At 38.5% G+C, this 26,195-nt stretch overlaps 1 protein-coding gene across 1 annotated transcript in view; it reads left to right on the top strand.

Annotated features, from left to right (window-relative positions):
* ATRN (attractin) overlaps positions 1-26,195 on the top strand; it is a 180,680-nt gene that overhangs the window by 50,528 nt on the left and 103,957 nt on the right. The window contains exons 2-6 of the mRNA XM_063094485.1: positions 8,674-8,757; positions 12,875-12,988; positions 19,371-19,499; positions 20,600-20,805; positions 21,882-22,050. Coding sequence (XP_062950555.1) covers positions 8,674-8,757; positions 12,875-12,988; positions 19,371-19,499; positions 20,600-20,805; positions 21,882-22,050 — 702 coding nt within the window. The remainder of the gene's footprint in view (positions 1-8,673; positions 8,758-12,874; positions 12,989-19,370; positions 19,500-20,599; positions 20,806-21,881; positions 22,051-26,195) is intronic.

Raw genomic sequence — 26,195 nt, 5'->3', positions numbered from 1 at the left:
GCATTTCTCAGCCTCCCTATATGCACAGATGGATATGTCAGTAAGTTTTGACTAATGGGATCTAAGTTGAATTGTCATGTTCGACTCAGGGGGAAGGGGTGCACCCTTTGTTTTCTTCCTTCCTGCTGGGTAGAATGTGGATATAATAGCTGGAGCATGAGCAACCATCTTGGGTTATGAGGTAAAAGCCACATATTGAGGATGACAGAGCAACACAGTAGAATAACATTAGGTCCCTGATGATCATGGAAATGCCTTACATGCTCTGGAATGCTTACCTTTGGATTTTATATCTTGGTTAAGCCATTACTATTTAAATTTTTGTCAGTTGCATAAGAACCTAATCCTAACTGATAAACATTTCTAATCAGTCATTGGCAAGTGTCATGGAAAAACATAATTGGCCTAGACTAACATTTTGGGGGTGGAATGGATGTTGGGGAATAAGATATGGAGACAAGTATATCAGGCAAGCACAGTTGAGGGAGAGAAAGACAAGGAAGCTGAGGGATTTGCAGGGGATGATTCTTGTGATGGACCATGGAATCTTGGTAGGTAAGTGAGAAAGTGAAATGTGTGTATGGTAAATGGTGAACAGTGAAGAAGTGATAGTTCAATGGATTGGCAGTTCTCATGGGGCTGAAGACTCATTTGAAAGGCAGAACTAGGCTAAATGAATTGGAGAGGTATGAGACAGTAGGCAGAGGGTAGGACACTTAAAATGGAAATTTTTGTGGTAGTGCTGTTATTGAATATGGCAGGGCCCGGAGACTGGGTGACTGGCGAAAGTGGAGTGGAGGAGGTTAAGAACCAGAGAGGCTGGATTTTGGAACATCTTGGATGTTGATGCAGATAATGGAAGACAGTGAACGATTGGCTAATAATATCTTTAGTGCATGAGGAGGAGTAACTGGTATGTCAGAAGATGACTCAGAAAGTAAGGGAGGCAGATCCAGAAGAGAGTGTCTGTTTCAGTGAAGATGACATTGTTGATGAAGAGGGAGGAAAAACGATCTGGAAATGAGCAATGAGGAAGGAAATAACATCCTTCTTAAATGCTAAAATTTCTATATAGCTAAAGAAGATAGTAGACACAAAGTATAAAGAAGAAAGTAAGCAGAAAATAAATTTATAGTGTATTTAACATACAAATGGGAGATATCCTTAGTATAAAAAGAGCTTCTAATTTGAAAAAGACAGCTTGGATAGCAAAGTGAGCAAAGAATATGGAATCTTAATTCACAAAGGAGGAAATACAAATGGCCAAAGAAGATATTCAAGTATCAGGGTTATCAGCAGTCAAAACATTACTGAGAGTTTCAAGATGGCGGCGGCTGCGGCGGCTGGCGCGGAGTAGCTGAGGTGGAAAAGGTGGCCACTGGGCCTCAGGCAGCCGGGAAACTTGTGGACCTTCCTCTGGCCATCTCTTAAGGGAGGACTACTGCTGCTGGCCAGTCGTGGGGGCTCAACGCCACTTTGCCCCCGGCAGGAGAGGCTGCCTCATTTACAGGCAACAGCTTTGAAGTGTGGAGCAGGAAAAGAACTGATTCTTAGCTGCAAAAGCGAGTCTTGAAACAGGGAACACGGCGCCAGGGCTGCTGAGGATGCAGCCAGGATCCCGGAGGCCGGGGCCGCGCTGAAGGCGGCCAGCTGCCCTATTCAGGATTCGAGGTTTCAGGCTGGCATTAAAGAAGATTCCTGGGAACGCCCGAGCGGCGCCGCGACTGAACAGCCCGAGGCGGCAGTGCCGAGAACACGGAAGGCAACAAACCAGAGACAGAGCGAGCGCCCAACCTGGCACAGCACTGTGAGTGATCCCTGGCACAGCTCTGTTCGGGGGGTGGATGCCCACGCGGCTGCCGCCTGCACCACCAGGCCACTCACTGCCCCGGTGCTGCCTCCATTTTCCCAGGTGCGGGCAGCTCCGCCCTGCTCGGCCATCACTGAGCCCATTTGCTTGGCCTGGCGCGGGGCTTTCCGGACCCTGCGGGCCGGCCTCCTCTCCCACTCCCTCCGCGGTTCTCTGGCGGGGCTAGGGGTGTGGGGCGTCCCGACCAGTGTTGGGAGGGCTAGGAAGTACGGGCGGGCCGACTGTCACTCCACCACACCCTGGACTCCGGCCCCGGTAAACTTCCTGTTACTGGGAGGCAGATACCATCTCTGCGACTACCAGTTTGGAAAAAAGCCTAACGAATTTCTGGTTGGGAATAGTGTGGTAGGAGAGTTCCCAGGTCCGCTTGAACCTGCCGGAGAGCAGGCTGCAGGCGGGCACTAGACTCGGTTTATACCGGGGGGGATACAAAGGTGAACAAGACCCGAGAAAGATCTTCACAGTGCTACAAAGGCACCCAGAGAGACCGGTCGTCTGTGCCTAGCAGAAACCTGGTAGACTTCCTGGGCGAGGCGGTGCTGAGCAGGGTCTTGAAGGCCCAGCTGATAGACGAGGGGTGCAGAAGACACACCCCAGCCCAGCACAGTGTGCACAGAGGGGGGAGACGTGCGGCCAGGGAGGCGGAGACTCGACAGAAACCACACACCTGGTGGGGTCACCACTGCACGATCTAACAGCCTGGGCCAGAGCACACGGAACGGGGAGAAGTCCTGTACAGAAAGTGAAAGCTCAACAGAGATCACACACCCTGTGGTACGTGATCCACCAGCCCAGCAGAGTACAAGCTGACCAGAAAGGTGGATCCCCGGAGAAGCCCAAGACCCGAGGCAACCACACACACAAGACACTAGAGGCCAACTGAGCAGTCACGGCGGGAGCCATACCAAATTGGCAACCACAGCAACATCCTAGTTAGTCATTAGTCTCAAACCGGTGGACTGTGAAACCCCCTGCCACAATGAATAAACACCAAAAAAAAGACACCAGAAATACAAAAAATCAAGAAAGTACACCACCAAAAGTTAATAAATCTCATACTCTAGATCCTATAGAACAAGAAGCCCTTGAAATAACTGACAAGGAATTTCGAGTGATAATTCTAAGGAAACTGAATGAGATACAAGAAAACTCAGCTAGACATCATGATGAAATGAGGAAAAGTATACAGGATCTGAAAGAGGAAATATACAAGGAAATCAATGTCCTGAAAAAAAATGTAGCAGAACTTGCTGAACTGAAGAAGTTATTCAGCGAAATAAAAAACACAACGGAGAGTTTAACCAGCAGGCTTGTTGAAGTTGAAGAGAGAACCTCTGAACTTGAAGATGGGCTGTTTGAAATAACACAAGCAGACAAAAAGAAAGAAAAAAGAATCAAGGACATGGAAGAAAATCTGAGAGAGATATCAGACAACCTCAAGCGCTCAAATATCCGAGTCATGGGTATTCCAGAAGGGGAGGAAAATGGAGATTCCATTGAAAACATATTCAACAAAATAGTGGCAGAAAACTTCCCAGGTATAGGAAAAATCACAGATCTTCAGATCCAGGAAGCTCAACGATCTCCAAACGTATTCAACCCAAAAAGGCCTTCTCCAAGACATGTCATAGTCAAATTGGCAAAACTCAGAGACAAAGAGAGAATCTTAAAAGCTGCAAGAGAGAAGCGTCAAATCACCTATAAGGGAGCCCCAATCAGGTTAACATCAGACTTTTCATCACAAACCCTAAAAGCTAGAAAGGAATGGGATGATATTTTCAAAATACTAAAAGACAAAGATTGCCAGCCAAGAATACTCTACCCTGCAAGGCTATCCTTCCGAAATGAGGGGCAAATAGTATATTTCTCAGACAAACAAAAACTGCGGGAGTTCACTACCACACGACCACCCTTACAAGAAATCCTCAAGGGAGTACTGGGTTTGGTTCCTGAAAAATAACTACCACTGCCATAAAAACCTAAGAAAAATCTAAACCCGCTAGTACAATAAAAATGGCATTCATGAAGAGAAAACAAGCTAACAAAAACACTATCTACAACCTAAGGAACCAACAAACAAAGAAACCAAACAGTAAATCAGAAAGCAAGGAACAAAAGACACCTAAGACAACCAAACAACCAATAAAATGCTAGGAATAAATCAACACCTTTCAATAACAACTCTTAATGTTAAAGGCTTAAATTCCCCAATTAAAAGACACAGACTGGCTGACTGGATCAAAAAGCAGGACCCAACTATATGCTGCCTACAAGAGACCCACCTCACCCATAAAGATTCACACAGATTAAGAGTGAAAGGATGGAAAAAGATTTACCATGCAAACAGAAAAGAAAAACGAGCTGGAGTGGCTATTCTTATATCTGACAAAATAGACTTTAAACTAAAAACCATAAAAAGAGACAATGAGGGACACTACTTAATGATAAAAGGATTGATCCATCAAGAAGACATAACAATCATAAATATGTACGCACCCAATGTTGGAGCAGCCAGATTTATAAAACAAACTCTATTAGACCTAAAGAAGGAAATAGACACTAATACCATAATACCAGGGGACCTGAACACTCCACTGTCAATATTAGACAGATCATCTAGGCAAAGAATCAGTAGAGAAACACAAGATCTAAACAAGACTCTAGACCAATTGGAATTGGCAGATATCTACAGAACATTCCACCCAACAACCTCAGAATATTCATTCTTCTCATCAGCACATGGATCATTCTCCAGGATAGATTACATATTAGGTCACAAATCAAGTCTCAATAAATTCAAAAAAATTGGAATTATCCCATGTATCTTCTCAGACCACAATGGATTAAAACTAGAAATTAATAACAAACAAAACTCTGGAAACTATACAAACACATGGAAATTAAACCGCATTCTACTTAATGACATATGGGTCCAAGAAGAAATCAAGCAGGAAATCAAAAAGTTTATTGAAACTAATGAAAACAATGATACATCATACCAAAACCTGTGGGATACTGCAAAAGCAGTATTGAGGGGAAAATTTATTGCATTAAATGCTCACTTCAGAAGAATAGAAAGATGGCAAGTGAACAACCTAACACTTCACCTTAAAGAACTAGAAAAACAAGAACAATCCAATCCTAAAGTTAGCAGACGGAAAGAAATCATTAAGATCAGAGCAGAACTGAATGAAATTGAAAACCAAAAAACAATTCAAAAGATCAACGAATCAAAAAGTTGGTTTTTTGAAAAGATAAATAAAATTGACAAACCATTAGCATGGCTAACAAAAAAAAGAAGAGAGAAGACTCAAATAACAAAAATTAGAAATGAAAAAGGCGATATTACAACTGATTCATCTGAAATACAAGGAATCATTCGAGACTACTATAAACAACTATACGCCAACAAATTTGAAAATCTGGAGGAAATGGATAAATTTCTGGACACACACAAGCTCCCAAAACTGAACCGTGAAGACGTAGAAAACTTGAACAGACCAATAACAATAAAGGAGATTGAAGCTGTTATCAGAAGGCTCCCAACAAAGAAAAGCCCAGGACCAGATGGATTCACAGCAGAATTTTACCAAACATTCAAAGAGGAATTGACACCGATTCTTTACAAAATATTCCAAAAGATTGAAACGGACACAAATCTCCCAAACTCATTCTATGAAGCAAACATCATCCTGATACCAAAACCAGGTAAAGATATAACCAAAAAAGAAAACTACAGGCCGATATCCTTGATGAATATAGATGCAAAAATCCTCACTAACATACTAGCAAACAGAATACAGCAACACATACGAAAAATTATTCATCACGATCAAGTGGGATTCATCCCAGGGATGCAAGGTTGGTTCAACATACGCAAATCAATAAATGTGATACACCATATTAATAAACTCAAACACAAGGACCATATGATCATCTCTATAGATGCTGAAAAAGCATTTGATAAAGTTCAGCACTCATTCATGACAAAGACCCTCTATAAGTTAGGTATAGAGGGAAAGTATCTCAACATAATTAAAGCCATATATGATAAACCCACTGCCAATATCATCCTGAATGGGGAAAAGCTGAAAGCTTTTCCTTTAAGAACAGGCACTAGACAAGGATGCCCACTCTCACCACTCCTATTCAACATAGTGTTGGAAGTACTAGCCAGAGCAATCAGAGAAGAGAAGGAAATAAAGGGCATCCAGATTGGAAAAGATGAAGTCAAACTGTCCCTGTTTGCAGATGACATGATCCTATATATCGAACAGCCTAAAACCTCTACAAAAAAACTCTTGGAATTGATCAATGATTTCAGCACAGTAGCAGGATACAAAATCAACACACAAAAATCAGTAGCATTTCTTTTCTCCAATAGTGAACATGCAGAAGGAGAAATCAAGAAAGCCTGCCCATTTACAATAGCCACCAAAAAAATAAAATACTTAGGAATTGACTTAACCAAGGATGTGAAAAATCTCTATAATGAGAACTACAAACCACTGCTGAGAGAAATTAGAGAGGATACAAGAAGATGGAAAGATATTCCATGCTCTTGGATTGGAAGAATCAACATAGTGAAAATGTCCATACTACCCAAAGTGATATACAAATTCAATGCAATCCCCATCAAAATTCCAAAGACATTTTTCTCAGAAATGGAAAAAACTATTCAGACATTTATATGGAACAATAAAAGACCACGAATAGCCAAAGCAATGCTCAGCAAAAAAAATAAAGCTGGAGGCATAACACTACTTGACTTTAAGCTATACTACAAAGCTATAATAACCAAAACAGTATGGTACTGGCATAAAAACAGACACACTGACCAATGGAATAGAATAGAGAATCCAGAAATCAACCCACACACTTACTGCCATCTGATCTTTGACAAAGGCACCAAGCCTATTCACTGGGGAAGGGACTGCCTCTTCAGCAAGTGGTGCTGGGATAACTGGATATCGATATGCAGGAGAATGAAACTAGATCCATACCTCTCACTGTATACTAAAATCAACTCAAAATGGATTAAGGATTTAAATATACACCCTGAGACAATAAAACTTCTTAAAGAAAACATAGGAGAAACACTTCAGGAAATAGGACTGGGCACAGACTTCATGAATATGACCCCAAAAGCACGGGCAACCAAAGGAAAAATAAACAAATGGGATTATATCAAACTAAAAAGCTTCTGCACAGCAAAAGAAACAATTAAAAGAGTTAAAAGACAACCAACAGAGTGGGAGAAAATATTTGCAAAATATACATCTGACAAAGGATTAATATCCAGAATATATAAGGAACTCAAACAACTTTACAAGAAGAAAACAAGCAACCCAATTAAAAAATGGGCAAAAGAGCTAAGTAGGCATTTCTCTAAGGAAGATATCCAAATGGCCAACAGACATATGAAAAAATGCTCAACATCACTCAGCATCCGGGAAATGCAAATCAAAACCACATTGAGATACCATCTAACCCCAGTTAGGATGGCTAAAATCCAAAAGACTATGAACGATAAATGCTGGCGAGGCTGCGGAGAAAAAGGAACTCTCATACATTGTTGGTGGGACTGCAAAATGGTGCAGCCTCTATGGAAAATGGTATGGAGGTTCCTTAAACAATTGCAAATAGATCTACCATACGACCCAGCCATCCCACTGTTGGGAATATACCCAGAGGAATGGAAATCATCAAGTCGAAGGTATACCTTTCCCCAATGTTTATCGCAGCACTCTTTACAATAGCCAAGAGTTGGAACCAGCCCAAATGCCCATCATCAGATGAGTGGATACGGAAAATGTGGTACATCTACACAATGGAATACTACTCAGCTATAAAAACGAATGAAATACTGCCATTTGCAACAACATGGATGGACCTTGAGAGAATTATATTAAGTGAAACAAGTCAGGCACAGAAAGAGAAATACCACATGTTCTCACTTATTGGTGGGAGCTAAAAATTAATATATAAATTCACACACACACATACACACACACACACAAACCGGGGGGGGGGGGAAGAAGATATAACAACCACAATTATTTGAAGTTGATACAACAAGCAAACAGAAAGGACATTGTTGGGGGGGAGGGGGGGAGGGAGAAGGGAGGGAGGTTTTGGTGATGGGGAGCAATAATCAGCTACAATGTATATCGACAAAATAAAATTAAAAAAAAACAAAACAAAACAAAACAAAAAAACAAAACAAAACATTACTGAGATACCAAGATATTGCTGTCGTATTGGCAAGTCCTAAAAGTATTAAACTTCAGGTTTGGCACAAGTGTGGGAAGACAGGTGCTGTTGCACACTGCTCATGGCCAAATGGTAGACAGCCACTAGGGGCCTGTTGTGCGTTGTGGCTTGATATGCTCGCCAGTCTCAGTTAAGCTGTCCTTGGTGATACTGTTTTAGAAGCACTTTACTTGTCACTGTAACTGTGTGGTCTCATTGTTTTAAAAGCAAACTCATATTTATAAGTAAATTCTTGTGGCCATTTTCATGGTACGAAGTATAACTTTCCCTTCTTAGCTAGAAAGATTTAGGTATGTTTTTGTTCATTCCTGTTTTAATATTTTTACATGTGTGGCAAGTATTTGTTTCATCCTAATTTATGCAATCCAGATATAACTATCCAGTCATTTTCTGCTGGTTACAGTATACATTAATGTACCCATTATGCTTAATTTGTATTGAGAATTAAGATAGATATTAATATATGCAATTCTGATGGACTTAAGTGGGTTTTTTTTGTTTGTTTTTGTTTTTTTTGATTTAAATTGCAGACTAACCGGATCTTCTGGGTTTGTAACAGATGGACCTGGAAATTACAAATATAAAACGAAGTGCACATGGCTCATTGAAGGACAGTAAGTAGTAATGGCTGAATTAAATTTTTCTATTTTTAGGATGGAACTCAGTGTGGCATTACTTTTCCTACAAATGAAATTAACAATCTGAAGCATAAAGAACATTTTTATTTGATACCTTAAACATTATCTGATAACTTTTCATTTGAGAAGTGAATTTGATGTTCTTATTTTTTTTAATGCTCATTGTTAATTAGAAAAGTTTCGTATTGATTTAATGCTGCAAATGAATTGTACACAACAGAAATTTGTGTATTTTCAACTGTAGTAGTTAAAAAACTGTTACGTAGTTTAATGGTTTGCTTAAGGCATTAGAAAATAACAATATTGTGTCATTTTTCTAAATGCCTATTTTTATTTTGGACAGGAATATCAGAATAATTATTATTGCCTAAATACCCCTTTTGTCTGGACCCCCTATGTCCCTTCAGCGGTTGCCTTCATTTTCTCCTTCCTTTTCTCCTTCCTTTCATGGCAGACCTTTAAAGCAGCATTTCTTAAACTTTTAAAAAAAGTTTTAAAGAGGACTTTTAAAAAAGTTCCTAAACCTCTTTACACTCTTCAACTTTGAGGATTCCAAATAACTTTTGTTTATTTGGGTTATATCTATCTGTGTTTTAACCATATTAGAAATGAAATTATTAAATATTGTTAGAAGTGAAATAATTAATAAATGAATTATTTAAATAATTCATTTAAAAGCAACAATTATAAAGATGGGACTTTCAAAAATATGTTGAACTTTCAAAAGGAGAGAACAGAACTAAGGTTACCAGAGGTGGGAAATGGGGAGAGGGTAGGGGTAAGGAAGGAATTGGTAAAGTGCCATGAAAAATGATTACATTCTACAGTGTTGAATATACCAATTATCCTGACTTGAGTATCACATATTGCACACAGATATTGACATTCAACTCTGTACCCCACAGATATGTACAGTCAACTATGTTACAGTTAAAAATAAATAAATAAATAAAAATAACAATTATAAACACACTACATGTTAGTACAAGTGGTATTTTTATTGGAAAAAAAACCTCGCTGTGTTAAAAAAAATTTTAGTGAGAAGAGTGGCATTGTTTTACATTTTTGCAAATCTCTTCATTGTCTGGTTTAATAGAAGACAGCTGGATTATCATACCATCTTCTGGTATTCTCTTTGTTGCTGTGTTGAAGTATGTCAAGAAAATTAGACATCATTTGTATATAAAGTAGGAAAAGAGAGACAATTTTAATAGTACTTTAAAATAATTGTGAATAGTTTTGTTTGATATTACACCAAAACTTAGCACATAGTAATTTCTTAAAAGCAAACTGCAGTTTGGAGTCTGAAATAATGAACTTTGAAACTTGTTAAGATCCAATAATGGTTTTCTTACACTTTGAATGGATCTTTTGCCTATCCATGATTCTGTAACCTGATCGTTTGGAAAATGGTGGTTCACTGAGTTATGCAAATCTTCCAAATGTTGATGTATTCATCATATAATGTCAAAAAATCATATTGGTTAATATCACCATCAGTCTCATCAGAAAATTCTAAGTATTGGGAAGTTGCATCTGGGAGGCAGATGCAAATTTTCCAAAACTCTGCTAGTTGAAAGCTTGCATTTTATCTTTGGCAGTAAATATTGTTAGTTGTTCTCTTTGAAGTGACAGGCTTGCTTTGTTCATTTTCAAGAAAATGTCTGCCAGATATCATGGTCTGAATAATGATAGTTTGTCAGTTATTTCAAGTAAACATGGCAAGTGGTGTTCAAGAAAAAAGTGGTTAGTTCAACTCACAACTCAAACAATTGCAAAAGTGGTTTTCCTTGAGAAAACCACTGTATTTTTTGTTAGGCAAGATAAGTGCTTTATGCTTATTTCCCATCTTACCACAGAGTATTAAAAAGATGTGTATTCATGGATTAGGACTTAATAAAATTAATAGTTTTTACTGCTAAAGATATCCTTAAATGAAACTGTCATTTTTTCCTTTTTTCTATGTGTGTGGTGGTGAAGAATGACAGGGATCGATCACATCACTAGGACAGTTTGCTGCTACTGCCTTGATATGTTCTAAGGCGCCAGCAGTTTCACCCACCATTGCTCTTCCTGTATTAGTAAGTGCCAACGTAGCAATAAAAGCACATGATACCTTAGTATTACTGTGAACACAGTTTTGACCTCTTGGATCCTCTAAAAGGGTCTCAGGGTCCCCAGTGTTCTGTGGGCCACATTTTGAGAACTGCTGCTCCAAAGAGGTGTCTTCCCTTTCCCTTTCTGTCAGTCCAATCCCATCTGACATCCTTCTCCACTGTTGCTCTGAATGTGCTCTCAGCGGTTGATCTTCCTCAGCCTAAGCAAAAACCTTTCATTCCTTCTTTTCCTTGTTCCCCACATTCATCTTGTCACTAAGTTCTGTCAGTTTTCCCTCTAGAATATCTCCCAAGTCTGCAGACTCCATTTCACCTCTGTCTCTGCAATTATTTTTTTTTTTTTTTTCGTGACCGGCACTCAGCCAGTGAGTGCACTGGTCAGTCCTATATAGGATCCGAACCCGCGGCGGTAGCGTCGCCGCGCTCCCAGCGCAGCACTCTACCAAGTGCGCCACGGGCTCGGCCCTGTCTCTGCAATTATTGTGTGAACCACCATCCTCTATTTCCTGGGTCACTGTAATAGCCTTGACATTGGCCTCCTGAATTTTGCTTTTGTATCTTGCCTACCTCTTACCTCTCATCTCATACGGTTACCTCTGTTTGCTGTGCTTCAGACATGATGATTTTCTTCAGGTTGCTTGGACACATCAGCTTCTTTCTCCCTTAAGACTGTGGTATTCCCTATGCCTGAAACTTTTTTCCCCAGGCTTTTCCCATGGCTTACCTCGCATCATTCTCATCTCCTCTAAAGTTTTCTGGGTTATCTCCCCACAACTTGTTATGCTCCCATGATCACATTCCTTTAATTTCTTCACTGTACTCATTACCACCTGAGTCAACTAGTTTATGTATTTATTTAGTTGTTTATTTAGAGATATTAGACAAGTGTGGGGTAGAGGAGAGGTCTAGGCTGGAGAAGTATAATTAGACATCACCAGGATATAAGTGGTGTTGATATTACCAAGAGCTTTTTGGGTGGAGTGTTTGGGCTGAAGCCAGGTTAGAGAGTGGAGGGGGGGGTGAGTGGGATGTGAGGAAACGGAGAAAGCAATGTCTTCTGTGAAGTTTTACTCCATTAAGAGTAGAAAGGGATAGGGCAAGTATTATGTGGAGGGAGAGTTGGGATTTGAGGCTTTTTTTGTTTTGTTGTTGATTTGCAAAATATGTGATATTTAAGCAGACTTAAATGTAGATGGGGCATTTCCAGATGAGAGGGAAGTATTAAATGTTTGAGAGATGGAAGAAGTAGGTAAGTTTATCTATTTTAGAAAATGGGAATTTCAGGGATTTTTGTCAGGTGCTGAACATATAAGCAGAGAGGTGGGACTGGATGGTTTAACTAGTCATTAAGAATTAGTAATAATTGGGAGAGGGAGAGAAGAGAGAGTCGGTGGTAAAACTGCTGGAAGAATCGAAGTGCCCTTTGTAGTTGGTAAGCAGAGACCAGTGCAGGAACCAGTCTGCCCAGTAGTGTGACTTTCTCGAGTACAGCTTTTTTTTTTCTTTGGAGTCAATCTAAATCAAAGCAGATAACTGGTTTCCTATAGACCAGGGCTTTTGCCAGGCAGTGCTGTGAAAGGCAGAGGGGCAGGCAAGTTTAGAGAATTGGCAGGTGAAATGATGTAATATGAAATCTTAAGTTGAATAAGGAAGAAAGTGCAGAAATGGAAGGGCTAATGGATTGGTTTAGAGGCTATTAAAGAATGACCACTGAATGAACTATAAGGTCCAAAGAGTCATGAATCATGTGATATCTGTTTAATTTGCCACTGCATGCTTAGTGGTCTCTTGCACATAGTAAGTACTAAATAAGTCTGTGGCAAATGAAGGAATAGTGTTCATATATTATGAATTTCTTCTTTCCCTGTACATTCTTTAAAAATTTCTGTTTATTTCCTCACATGTTTGATAGTTATGATTAATTTATTATACTTTCTTTATTATTTAATTTATACTTTCTTTTTTGTTCTTTTCAGGCCAAATAGAATAATGAGACTTCGTTTCAATCATTTTGCTACAGAGTGTAGTTGGGACCATTTATATGTTTATGATGGGGACTCAATTTATGCACCACTAATTGCTGCCTTTAGGTAAGCTCAGTCATATCAGTACTAGTTAATCATTATTTGATTTCTAAATTTAAACATATCTCCTGGATTGCATTCTTACCGGATTCACCTTTATGATCACTTAACACATTTATTTCATGGCAAGATTACCAGTTCTTGAGTTCTGTGACTTGTGTGCTGATCTTGACTTGATTTCTGAAGCTACTGGGTAGGTTTCTGGGTATTGTATTTGACCTCTCTTTTCAGTTTCCTGATCTATAAAATTGTGGTAGTAAAATTTACATTTTCAAAATGTTCTGGGAGTAATATATTAAATGATATTATTTCTGTGAAAAATTTAGATCAGGAACCGCGTCTGTGTTATTCCTGTGTGTTCTTCATTGCATAGGACTTTAGGAATTATTTGTTGAATTCAAATATAGTTTGTGTGTGTGTGTTGTGTGTGCGTGCATGTGTATTTATGTATATGTGTTATTATGGGTGAGAGAATCTTTCTGGAAGAATACACATAAAATGAACAGTGGTTACCTGCGGAGAATGACGAACATACCAATTATATATTGTGTTTTTTTTTTTCAACAAGTACATTCTACATTAGTAGTTAAAATAATTTAACACCAAATATATGTGGTGTTTCAAATTTTTTTTGCATTTTAGTTTTTATTAACAGTAAGTAGCTGTGCTGTTCATTATGTTTTTCACCACATGGGAATTCAAAACTGTCTCTATTTTTTTTTTCCTTTTATTTGGTAAAGGATTTTAAAATATATTTTTCTTAAGCGCATATCCCCTTAGGAAACTATAGTTGTCATTTTTTAATCTGTAACTGACTTTCTAAAATTCTTTTCCTTAAACATTTTATTTCCTTGAATTTAAAAAGAAGTCAGCTAAAAAAAAAATGGAATATGATATCTGAATTAAAAAAAAGTCAGCTATACTGGCTAGCCATCAAAAGAAAAGAAAATGGGCTGGCTGGTTACCTTATTTAGTTAGAGCGTGGTGCTGATAACACCAAGGTCAGTGGTTCTGATCCCTGTACTGGCTAGCCACCAAAATAGATAGATAGATAGATAGATAGATAGATAGATAGATAGATAGATAGATAGATAGATAGATAGATAGATAGATAGATAGATAGATAGATAGATAGATAGATAGATAGATAGATAGATAGATAGATAGATAGATAGATAGATAGATAGATAGATAGATAGATTAGATAGATTAGATAGATAGATAGAGTCATGAAGGAAGGAAGGAAGGAAGGAAGGAAGGAAGGAAGGAAGGAAGGAAAGAAGGAAAGAAAGAAAAAGAAATCAGGACTGGCTGGTTAGCTAACTCAGTAGAACATGGAGATGATAAAAAGGAATCAATTCAACAAATATTTTTTTGTTTTCCTGTTAGATACGGGAATGTCCTATGTGAGTGAGGGACATAACAGGGATTAAACAGTACGCAAGGAACCAAGGGACAGGAGGTCAGGGGACTGATGTGCCCTTGTGTATTTCCACCCCTTTTGGCTTAGAAATCTCTCCAACATATCTTTGAATTGAGAACCAGGACATTTTCTGGGTTTTAAAGGTTGACTTTTGGGCCAAAGAGCAGGGTGGATAGGCCATGGTAAGCATATAAATGGCGTTGGCCAAGTGTTGGGCATGTATATCCTTACACCAGCATTTGAAACATACATATAGCAAGAGACACCCCAAACTTTAACATAAGCAGGAAAACTAAATATGATGTTATCATAGTAGTACTTTTTGAGGATTCACTTGTTACTGCATTCATTAATCAAAATTCATAGAGCCACTATTATGTGCCAGGCACTTTGAATCTACTTACCAGTAGCCCTTGTAGGAACATGAGCCAAGCAGGTGTGCATAACCCCGTGGTTCACTGGGACTGTGTATTTGATGAGCAGACATGTGAATTCCATATCAACAGCAAAAACAAAACAAGTAGAAGACTATAATTGTTCTAATCAGTGGCTTTTGAGAGAAGCCAAAGTATAGTACGAATAGGGAAACTCTTAGGTTTCTGTTAAAAAAGCTGGTTAACTGACAGTATGAATGAATGCACTGATTGTATTAAAATTTAACTTATGACATATTTGAGTGGGAATTTTCTAAACTTATAGTGAGAAAATATATACAAATTGAAGTTTACCTGAAACACAAACCCCGTAAAGCACTGATGTGCAGAACAGTTTGAAAATAGCTGTCTTAGACCATAAGGGCATTGCCACAAGATGGTTTGTTGAGGAGTGCTGTTGGGCCAGGAGCACTTCGGATAGAGGAATCAACCCAGTGGTGATGTGCTGAGGGTCTAAAGTGGAGAGAACCTGGCCAAAGATAGTCAGCCAGGACCAATGACAATAAAGAAAGGAAGAATAAAACAGGATTCAGATGTGGGCTTTTAATCTGGGTTCTGCCCAAGTCTCTGTGTGAATTGAATAGGTTATTTAAGTGCTTTAGACCTCAGCTTCTAAAACCTAAAATGAAGGTATTTGTACTGTGTTAGTTCAACCTGTGTTTTCTCTGGATGTAATGTAAATTATGAAGTTTCATTTGACGCTGAACTGGTGAGTCACATTTATCTTTTATATATTCAAGTTCTGAATGAAATTTGTTTAACAAACAGTTCCATTACTAGACAAATTGGAGAACCACTGGAGAAATTTATCTTTAAGACCCTTTCAGCTCTACAACATTATGATTTTGTGGTACATTCAACAGATGCATGTATGGAGTACCTTTGTGGAGTAGGTACTCTGCTAGGATCTGTTGGTAGAGACACAGAGGTGATAGTGGTGATGGAGCGAGGAGAGTGGTTTTCCTCCCTGAAAACATTCTTCAGAGAACATTATTCTTTTTAGTGTTTTTTTGTTTTGTTTTGTTTTGTTTTGAAGAAAGTCATATTGTTGTGGCAGTTGTTACACTGTGATCGTAGAGAGGAAGCCTTTTGAAAGCACAAGTCAATCTGTCCAGCACCCAGTTGAACCCTGATCATACCATGGCACACTTAGAGAAGGCTGTCAAAGGCAGGCTCCTCTCTTAGGTTCTTGGCCTCTCCTTCACCAGTCATCCTTCCTGGCCCCATCACCAGGCACTTACGCCTGACTTTAAGAATCTGCCTTACTTTCCACATCTCTCTGCTCTTGAAGAGCTTATAGTCTTTCAAGAAGACAGGTATGTTAAACAGAGGAGTACTAGTAAACTTACATAGTATAGTTGGTAAAGCCAGGTTATGCCCCAGCTGTATTCAGAGAGCCCACGTTTACTTGTGACAGTCGTGATGAATTTCATGTTTATTAAGAAACTATCTTAGTTCAGTGATTTTTTTTCAAAAAAGGTTCTTAACAGTGGTGCTCTGTGTTTAAAATATAAGATTATGAGCAACCCAAGGGCCGACAGTTCTTGATTTGCTCAAGTTGAACAACTGGCTGCAGCCTAAGCTCTGCCTGCATTTATTGATCTACCTGGGGGCAGGGATGAGGGGTGGGAGGCAGCTCAGGGTGACAGTTGAGTGGTATGCCTGTAGCCTCTTTCCCTCACCCACACACTTTCCATGGCCTGTGTGCGGGGCGAGGCTGTATTTGTGTTCATTTACTCTGTAAAAATTTGTTTTTGTCATAAACCAGTTGTTTTGTTTTCACCCTGGGAGAAATCGCAGTCCAAAGATGTCACAATTTCAAGTTTTTGAAGTGAAAAAAGAAGTGAATGCCTAAGCCTCTCTGACAGTGGAGAAGTTGATCTACTTTCTCCAGCATCATGTAGTTGCAGCTGATAAAGTAATTCATCCTATGCGTTGAAGTGTTCCTACTATATGAGGGCACTTCAAAAAGTTCATGGAAAAACAATTGAAAGATAATATGAATCTTTCCACGAACTTTTTGAAGTACCCTCATATAAAGAATACCATCAGCCACCATTCATTGAGCACCTGCTAGCGTGAGGCACTGTGTAAGCACTCCACATGCCTTAACAGTTTGTCTTTACTACATCACTGTGAGGTAGGCAGGATTTTTGTCATTGTGCATTTGAGGAAACTGAGGCTCAGAAATGTCAGTGACATGCCTAGGCATATGGAGCAAGGATCAGAGCTCATGTCTCTTTGATCCTGAAATTCATGCTAGGATAACAAGAGGCTTCAAGGTCTCCCACATGTGACTGAAGCTCCCAATTCTGTGCCAGTATACCTTACGGGAAGATTGCTATTGACATACTTGTTTCTAGGTGGTCCTGCTTTTGCAAGTATTTATCCTTTCAGCATTTCCAGGGATTCTGGTATATAAAACTGGTGAAAGTATGGTGATGGATGAAACCTTCATTTAGGTCTCCAAAGTCACCTCTTCCCAGAGGCCTTCCCTATTTCCCTTTTCTAAAGTAGCACCTCCTGTTCCTTTCCTCTCCTCTATATTTCCCTTTGTAGCATTTGTCTCTACCTGGCATTATACATACACACACCTGTGTGTGGGTGTATCCAGGCTTATTTGTTGTTTCTCTAATGTGAAACTCCATGAGGGCAGGGATATTGTCTTTTTCTTTCTTTCTTTCTTTTTTTAAAGATGACCGGTACGGGGATCTTAACCCTTGGCTTGGTGTTGTCAGCACCACGCTCAGCCAGTGAGCGAACCAGCCATCCCTATACAGGATCCGAACCTGTGGCCTTGGTGTTATCAGCACTGCACTCTCCCGAGTGAGCCACAGGCTGGCCCCAGATATTGTCTTTTTCACTGTTGCATTCCTGGTACCTAGAACGGTGCCTCACATGTAGTAAGTGCTTAGTAAATATTTGTTACTTGAATTCATAGTAGAATATGCATCACTGTTTTGTAAACCCTGGAGCACCTTCAGGGTGTTAGGGTTCCTAGAGTTCTGTTTTCATATTAAAAATTGAATGAAAACCCTGTCCTTTCCTCAACTTCATTCACTGCTTATGTACTCTTTCAGTCATTTTTACATGCACTTAAGTATATGTAAATGAACACACATACTTGGTGCCTTGTTTTGTAGTTTGCTTTTTCCTCCTCTCACTTATCAAAATGCCTTTGATGAGCTCTTTGTTAGCCCTGCTGACCTGCAGCTGTGTAATGACTCATTGAGCCAGCTTCCTATGGATGAGCATTTAATTTAGGTAGTTTCAACCTATTGCCATCTGAGTAGTGCTGCAGTTAGGATTCTTGTATGTTTGTCTTTGTGTGCATGAGCAAGTATTTCATCTACAAAGAAATAGAATTGCTGGGACAGAGTGGATGTGCACGTAGGATTGTCATAGGCTGGAGGTCGAGGTTTGCCTGGTGTGTGCTCTAGGAAAGCAAGGGGGCTGGGTCAAGGGAGTAAAGGGAAGAGAGTAACAGGAGATGTGATGTTTGTTCATTGGGTGAGTTTGTGTGTGTGGAGCAGATTATATAGGGCCTGGTAAGGATCTGGGCTTTTACTGAATGTGATGGTGGTAGTGGTGGTGAATTGATAATGGGGCAAAAGTCATGAGCATGTGAAGAAATGCAAATGGTAAGTAAACAAAGGAAAAGTGATTAACCTCAGGAGTATAAAAGAACTCAGAACCACAATAAAAAAGTCACTTTTCACTTACTAAATTAGCAAACTAAAATAGTACTGTTAACCCTCGTGGTTGGCAGGGTGAGGTGGGATAGACCCTTTCATTCTGTATTGATAAGATTTCAAGTCGGCCTGTCTCTCTGGAAAGCAAATTGATATTATGGTTCAAGAGTCTTAAAACCATCATTTAGATCCTTTGACTCTTAGTAATTCTTTTTCTCACCAGTCACCCAGAAAATACATTTAGAATGTATTATGTCTGGCTCTGAGTGAAGTCGTAGGAAGAGCCTAGGGAGCTTTTAGTGACACTGGAAATGCTTTTGGTGTATTATTTGTAAAATAGAATATGAAATATAAATGATATCAATTAGGCAAAGAAAATACATTAGAATATTAACAGTGTTGAGATTATGTTTAGCTTCTTTCTATTTTTATATAAATAAATATTTTATACAAAAATATTTCATGGATTTCAATATTAATATCTGGCATTCATCGGCTTGTAATGTTTTGTTACTTTATGTGATTGTGGAGGTTTACTTAGCTTTTCAAAGGCACATTATAAAAAATTTTATAAAAAAAAAGAATAGGGCCATTGATTTCAAATCTCATTAGAAATATAACCAATAATAAAGGAAGCCTAGGAAAAGGTTCAGATCTGTTCCTCAGAGGATTCAGTGTTAATAGGGTAGCACTATGCATTTATCATAGGAATTTGCCCCTCTTCCTGGATGTGGTTTTTTAAATTGTGAGGATGAATTGCAATTTTGAATTTATGTCTGCCACAATTTGGTGTGTCTGTGATTGTGTTTCCCTGTATAAGAAATGTGTTTTCATTTTAGTGGCCTCATTGTTCCTGAGAGAGATGGCAATGAGACCGTCCCTGAAGTTGTTGCCACATCAGGTTATGCCCTGCTGCATTTTTTTAGCGATGCTGCTTATAATTTGACTGGATTTAATATCACATACAAGTAAGACATTTAAGTCTAATATTTGTGATTTTATTCAAAAGACTATATATTTTGTTTTAACAATAATAATGACTAACATATATTCAGGACTTAGAATGTGCCAGGCATTGCGCTATGCAGTTTGCATGGATTTTTAATTTAAAGTTCTTTTAAAAACACAATGAGGTGTGGAAACTGTTTTTATACACATTTTATAATTGAGGAGACTGTCAGGAAAAGGTTATGTAAATTGTCAAAGTAAGTGGTGGGATTATAGTTTCAGCCCAGGTGTTGCAACTGTTGAGCTTCTGGAAGAGAGGGGCATTTTCCTGCTAATGGATTAAAAATACCAGAGTTTTTGCTAAGTACAGTTTAACAAATATTAATAGTTGTCATGTAATGTCATATATTCAGTAGTTGAAGTAATCCGTACTCTTAAAGAACCTTGATAGTCCATTTAGCTCCCCTTTTTGAAATCTGAATTATGTCATTTCAAAGTGCTGTCATTACAATTATCTTGTCATGTTATTATGAGACATTATAGTTAAACTCTTACATTTAGTTAAAAGAGCTCTCCTTCTTCCATCTGAAATGAATAAAGTTACAAAGGAATTTTAAATACACCAATTTGGTCAGTAGTCATAAATTCTATAAAATTTCAGAGGCTATTCAGAGGGATATGTACATGAAAGTGGTAGTGTGTTATTGGTAGCATGTTTTATCCTGTTCCTCCCCAAACTTGTAAGCATGAATCTGGCAGTTTTGTAACACTCATCATTAGTAGCCTAAAAAGAATAGAATAGTCATCCTGCCCTTGAGGAGCTACGTCTGGACAATTTTGCATGAATCTCTTCTCTCCTTGTAATTTCTTAAGAGTTTTAAAATTCTTATCCTTTAATTGTGAGAATCCAGCAGGGTTGATTTGATTTCATTATTTGTAACCAGGCCGTGGCTATGCAGTGTTGAGTGACCCCATTTGGGCTGAATGGTAAGTACTGCAGTTATGCTTGTGAGGGAACTGAAGACAGAGCGAGATTCTTAAACCATGTCTAGGAGGAAGTTCTGCTAAATTAACTGAAATGTGCTTTGTGTTGACTTAATCTTCCTCACTGTTTTCATAGTTTTGACATGTGCCCGAATAATTGCTCAGGCCGAGGAGAATGTAAGATCAGTAATAACAGCAACACAGTTGAGTGTGAATGTTCTGAAAACTGGAAAGGTGAAGCGTGTGACATTCCTCACTGTACAGATAACTGTGGTTTTCCCCATCGAGGCATTTGCAATTCAAGTGATGTCAGAGGATGCTCCTGCTTCTCGGAGTGGCAGGGTAGGAACTTTTTTCATTTTATTTTTCTTTCAATTTATAGAATGTTCCCAGTTTAATAAATTACAGATTGATTTATTCTTACCATCTGTATATCTTATGTTAATCAAATATCAGATAGCATTTTTGCTTTTACATCCCTTTAGTTTCTTACAAATCTTTCTATTTCACAGATGCATGGTTGTGATCTCTTTAGAATTGTGGGGGGTTCGACCTTTGCAACCCATTCATGAAAGTTAGAGAACTTGGTCTCAGTCATAAAAGGACATAGCAGAGAACCAAGCTGGGAGGTGGGACAAGAGCTGACAATAATGGTATTTCCTCAGAAACTGTCCAAGGTCAGAGAAAATTGGGGTCAGTTATATATTAGAATCCTAACGCAGTCAGCCGATGGCATCATCTATCAGTAGAAATGGAAAGAGATTATTAGAAAAGCTTTAGGGAATTTTTAAGGGTTGGGTGATAATAGCTGTTATTGATTTAGAGGTTATCTTCATATACTTGCCCCTTCCTCAAAACCTTTTTATTTTAAAAGGGAGTGTATTTGTTTAAATGCTTTAGTTTGTTGAGTTTAGCTGACATCAAGGAGTTAATAATTGAAGTATTTGAGTACCTACCACCCTGCAAATTTTGCAGCAGAAGCCAAACTTCCCAAGAATGGAGGCTGTTGCATCCGCATGTTTAAGTTTCTTGATTTTCCAGAAGATGGAGAGTTTGTATGATTACTCCCTGGTCTAGTCATTACATTTTAGCCCTAAAAGTTTTCATTTGAATAATTACTTTGTCTTGGCTTTCCCTTGAGAGCTGCTTAAGCAAGTATTTCATTTCTAAAAAACCTAACCTGGATGTGGTCAAGTTGTCATTAGAAAGTATGTGATTTTGAATTTTATTAGGGATTATCATTGGTCAATACCTTGAGTAAATTAAAAGCACAAATTAGAGGGATTTGTCTGATATTTAGATGCTGAAGGAAAGACTAAGTATTCTTTAAGTATTTGTTACATTTAGGTGATTAAAACTTGAAATACAATAAGATTTAACACTGCGTTTTGTGAAGCTAATTTGTTATGTTTTATTAGGTCCTGGATGTTCAATTCCTGTACCAGCTAACCAGTCTTTTTGGACTCGAGAGGAATACACTAACATCAAGCTCCCCAGAGCATCTCATAAAGCTGTGGTCAGTGGAAATATAATGTGGGTTGTTGGAGGATATATGTTCAACCACTCAGATTACAACATGGTTCTAGCGTAAGTTGTTTTAAACATTTTTTCAGGAAGCTTTGTTTCCCATTTTGAAAATTTATGAAGTACAGATAAGCAAAAAAAGCCTATAAGTAACTTCACGACCTGGGGAAAATCCTTGTTAATATTTTGGTAGTAGTCTTCCAAACTTTTTTGACATGTGTTGAGTTTTTAAAATTTAGAGTCACAAAGAAATCATTGTCATGATAAGCAATAATGCATCTTTTCTAGATACTATCTCTGGTATTTTGCTCTAGATACATATAGTAGGTTCTATATAAATAGGAGATTGCTTTATCTTTTAATTTAATTACTAGTACCATAGGTCAAATGGTTTGAACTTATAGTTTACTAGTGGAAATTATCCCAGGATTCAATATCTATTTGCTGATCCATGTCATTCATTTTGAAGGAAAATCATATGTTGTCACAGTGGAATTAGCTATGGAGATTGACTTTTAGAAGAATTTATGAACACTTACTCGTGCTGATTTTGTGACCTGGAAATGTTTTCTGGTTATTTTCTATTGATAAAGATTGTCAAAAATCAGCATCTGTTCTTTAAGGGATATTGGGAAGATGGCAGTGGTGGCGTAGTTTCTGAATCCCCCAAATATAGTCATCAAAACACACAAAACAACTAGGATAGCAGAATCAAAAACACATGAGCAACATCTATAACAAAACTTGGTCAGAAGGTATCTACATAAATGGGTAGGGCTAAACCATTGATTGCTAAAAGACCTGTGTGATATCAGCATCTGTGCAGGAGTGAGCAAAGGGAAGACCAGTAGGATCCAGTATGGCTAGAAGATATTGAGCAGCTCAGCAAACCAACTTGAGAATAGCATCTGGAATTGGAAAGAATTTTGTATATTGTAGTAGTGGGGTGAGCTTAAGGGATCTTTAGTAGGATCTGAAGGGGCTGGAGCAGTTTGTGCCTTATTTACTCTTATAATGAACCAGCTGTTTTAGTCCGTTTTGTGTTGCTATAACAAATACCTGAGACTGGGTAATTTATAAAGAAGAGAGGTTTATTTGGCTTACAATTCTGGGACAGCTGCATCTGGCATGGGCCTCAGACTGCTTCTACTCATGGCAGAAAGTGGCAGGCAGCTGGCGGGTACAAGCAGATCACATGTCGAGAGGAAGCAAGAGAGAGAGAGAAGGTGCCAGGGTCTTTTTAAGCAACAAGCTCTCGCGGGAACTAATAGAGTGAGAACTCACTCATTAATCCCCCCTCCCCCAGGGAGAACATTAATCCATTCATGAGGGATCTGCCCCCACGACTCAATCAGTTTCCAACACTGCCACATTGGAGATCAAATTTCCACATGAGTTTTGGAGGGGACTACACATCCAAACCCCATCACCAGCCAACATTTCTTTACAGGAGAAAGTTCCACACTGAGGAGAAAAACCTGGGAATAGAATTCAAATTGAGTGGGATAGGGAGAGTAGAGATAAAGTAAAAGATAGGTGGGATAACAGTCAGAAGGGAGCAGGGCCAGGAGATCTCACCACGTAAGCTGTCATGTATTTGAACATTGCACTACAACAGAAGAGTGAGCTTGAGAGCTGAAAAATTAGAAAAATCTGTCCTACACCAAGCCTCCCTTGTAAAAGTTCAGGGAAAAGTAATTTTACTTAAAATTGAGCAACAGAAAAATATCAAGGTCAAATCACACAGTTATTATAAGAAAAAAGAATAATGAGTAGGATAAACTCGTACATGAAAGCATTAAAAACAAAAATAGGCTCACAAAATGGATGGAAATTATAACATAGTATTCCAAAACAAGCTAAAATATGATAAGAAAATGATACAAATATGAAACAATATAACTAGAACTAAAAAAATTCAGAAATGAGATAATAGAAATTAGGAAAGAATTTTTAAAAATTTAAAGTAATTTCAAAATTGAAGACAAAAGGGCCGGCCTGTGGCTCACTCGGGAGAGTGCGGTGCTGAGAACACCAAGGCCCCGGGTTCGGATCCTATATAGGGATGGCCGGTTCGCTCACTGAGCGTGGTGCTGACAAAATTGAAGACAAATCTAGAAGGACACAGTAAATAAACAATACATATTGCTTTAAAAATAGAATATGAAAAGATTTTTTTAAAAATCATAAAGAAATGAAGTCACTTTTCCCTGTTTTTTTGTGATAAGTACAATAAAAAACCATGGACGTTATATATAGAACAGGCATGGGAAAACTCTGAAAGGTAGAAAAAAGGTAGCAGTCTGGCTAGTGACTTCTGGGTGCAAGGAATGACACAGCAATGAGGTCCGAGGGTTTTCTCTTTGCCTCATATATCCCTATTCTCTCATATAAGCCTGTTCTCTCTAGCCAATGGACCAGGAGAGGGGCAGCCTAACAAGACAGAAAACTCTTAAGAGAACAACTGCTCTGTTCTAGCTAAACATCACAGAAATGTGGCCCTACCCCCACACATGCCAACAAAGTCTGAGTAAGGAGCCTAGATTTCCACCCTTGCCAGGATGTAGTGAGGTGCCCCACTTCCACTGTCAGGGTGGTATCAGAGAAGGCTAAATAGAGAGCTGGCATTTTTATCTCCACCAAATGGTAATGATGGTAATGAGATGGTAATTCTCCACTCCTGCAAAGTGGGGAAGCCTGGCCTACCCCTACCTGGCAGTAATGGCAGTCATGAGGCAGCCTTCTCCATCCCCACTTGGGGTGGTGTCACAGAAGGCTTGCCATAACAGAAGATTTAAGTAAGATTCAAAGTCTCATGACACGATACCTAAAATGTTCAGATTTCAATTAAAAATCATTTGTTGCTGCTAAGAGCCAGGAAAATCTCAAATTGAGTGAGAAAATGTATCAAGAGACACTGACACTGAGATGACACAGATGTTAGAATTATCTGACAAAGACTTTAAAGCAACCATCATAAAACTACCTCAGTGAGCAATTATTGAAACAAGTGAAAAATAGAAAAAATATTTGAAGGCATAATGTCTGAAAGTTTCCCTAATTTGGCAAAAGACAGCCCACAGATTCAAGAATCTGGGTGAACTCCAAATATGAGGGTACTTCAAAAAGTTGGTGGAAAAATAGAATTGAAAGATATTATGAATCTCTTCATAAACCTAAAGAAATAAATACCAACATATCAGGCATATCAGAAAACTGACACCTTACTTACAGGAACAAAAGAATTCAAATGACAACAGATTTCTCACCCAAAACCACAGATGCCAGTTGGAAGTGGCACTATTCAAGTGCTGAAAGAAAAGAACTGTCAAACTAGAATTCTATATCCAGTGAAAATATCTTTCAGGAAATTAAGACATTCTCAGATAAAGGAAAACTAAGATAATTTGTTGCCAGTGGACCTTTTCTAAAAGAATAGTAAAGGAAGTTCTCAAAACAGAAAGGAAAAGATAAAAGAAGGACTCTTGGAATATCAGGAAGAAGAAAGAAGAATTAAAAGAGCAAAAATTCCAGTAAATAGAATAAATTTTCTTTCTTCCTTCTTTTGAGTGTTTTAAAATTAAATTTAGTGGTTGAAGCAAGTATTATCACAAAATAACCTTTGGCGAATTAGAAGAATGACAACTCACCAAAAATTTGTGAATGGTATGTGGAAAATGCACTGAATGGGGTTTTTTTTGTTTGTTTGTTTGGGGGGGTGGTTAATGAGAGTTTTATTCCACCTAGTTAGGCAAGCGACAGTCTCTCAGATTGTTTCTTACCTGTAAAATGAGGGGTGATGGGGGATGGGGAGTGGAATTCATAATACCTGCTTAATTTTAGGAATTTTGTACCAAAAATGTGACCCCCCCCCGCCAAAAGAAGTCTGAAAATTAGATGGAACATGTATTGCATTTAATATTCTCCATTTAAAAATAATTTGAAAGCATACTTCCTGTCTCCTATATATGTTCTCCTTGAAATAGCCATCAAGCCTCTCAAAATACACGTTTTCAAGGAAAACAAGCTGTCTTTGAAAGGCTGTCACTTTCAGTAGTAATAATGCTTAATCTTTAAACTGGATATTCTAAAATCACCTTAGATTTTTTCCTGCTCTTAATTCTGATTTTAATTATGTCATCTTTTCCCCAGCTGCTCCAGCTAAGATCTTGAAGTCCTCCTTCAATTCCTTACTCCCTCATTTCTCC

This window comes from Cynocephalus volans, chromosome 1 (genome assembly GCF_027409185.1).
Source record: "Cynocephalus volans isolate mCynVol1 chromosome 1, mCynVol1.pri, whole genome shotgun sequence".
NCBI lineage: Eukaryota > Metazoa > Chordata > Mammalia > Dermoptera > Cynocephalidae > Cynocephalus > Cynocephalus volans.
The sequence above is the reverse complement of the archived record's forward strand: the minus strand, read 5'-3'. Positions and strand labels throughout refer to the sequence as shown.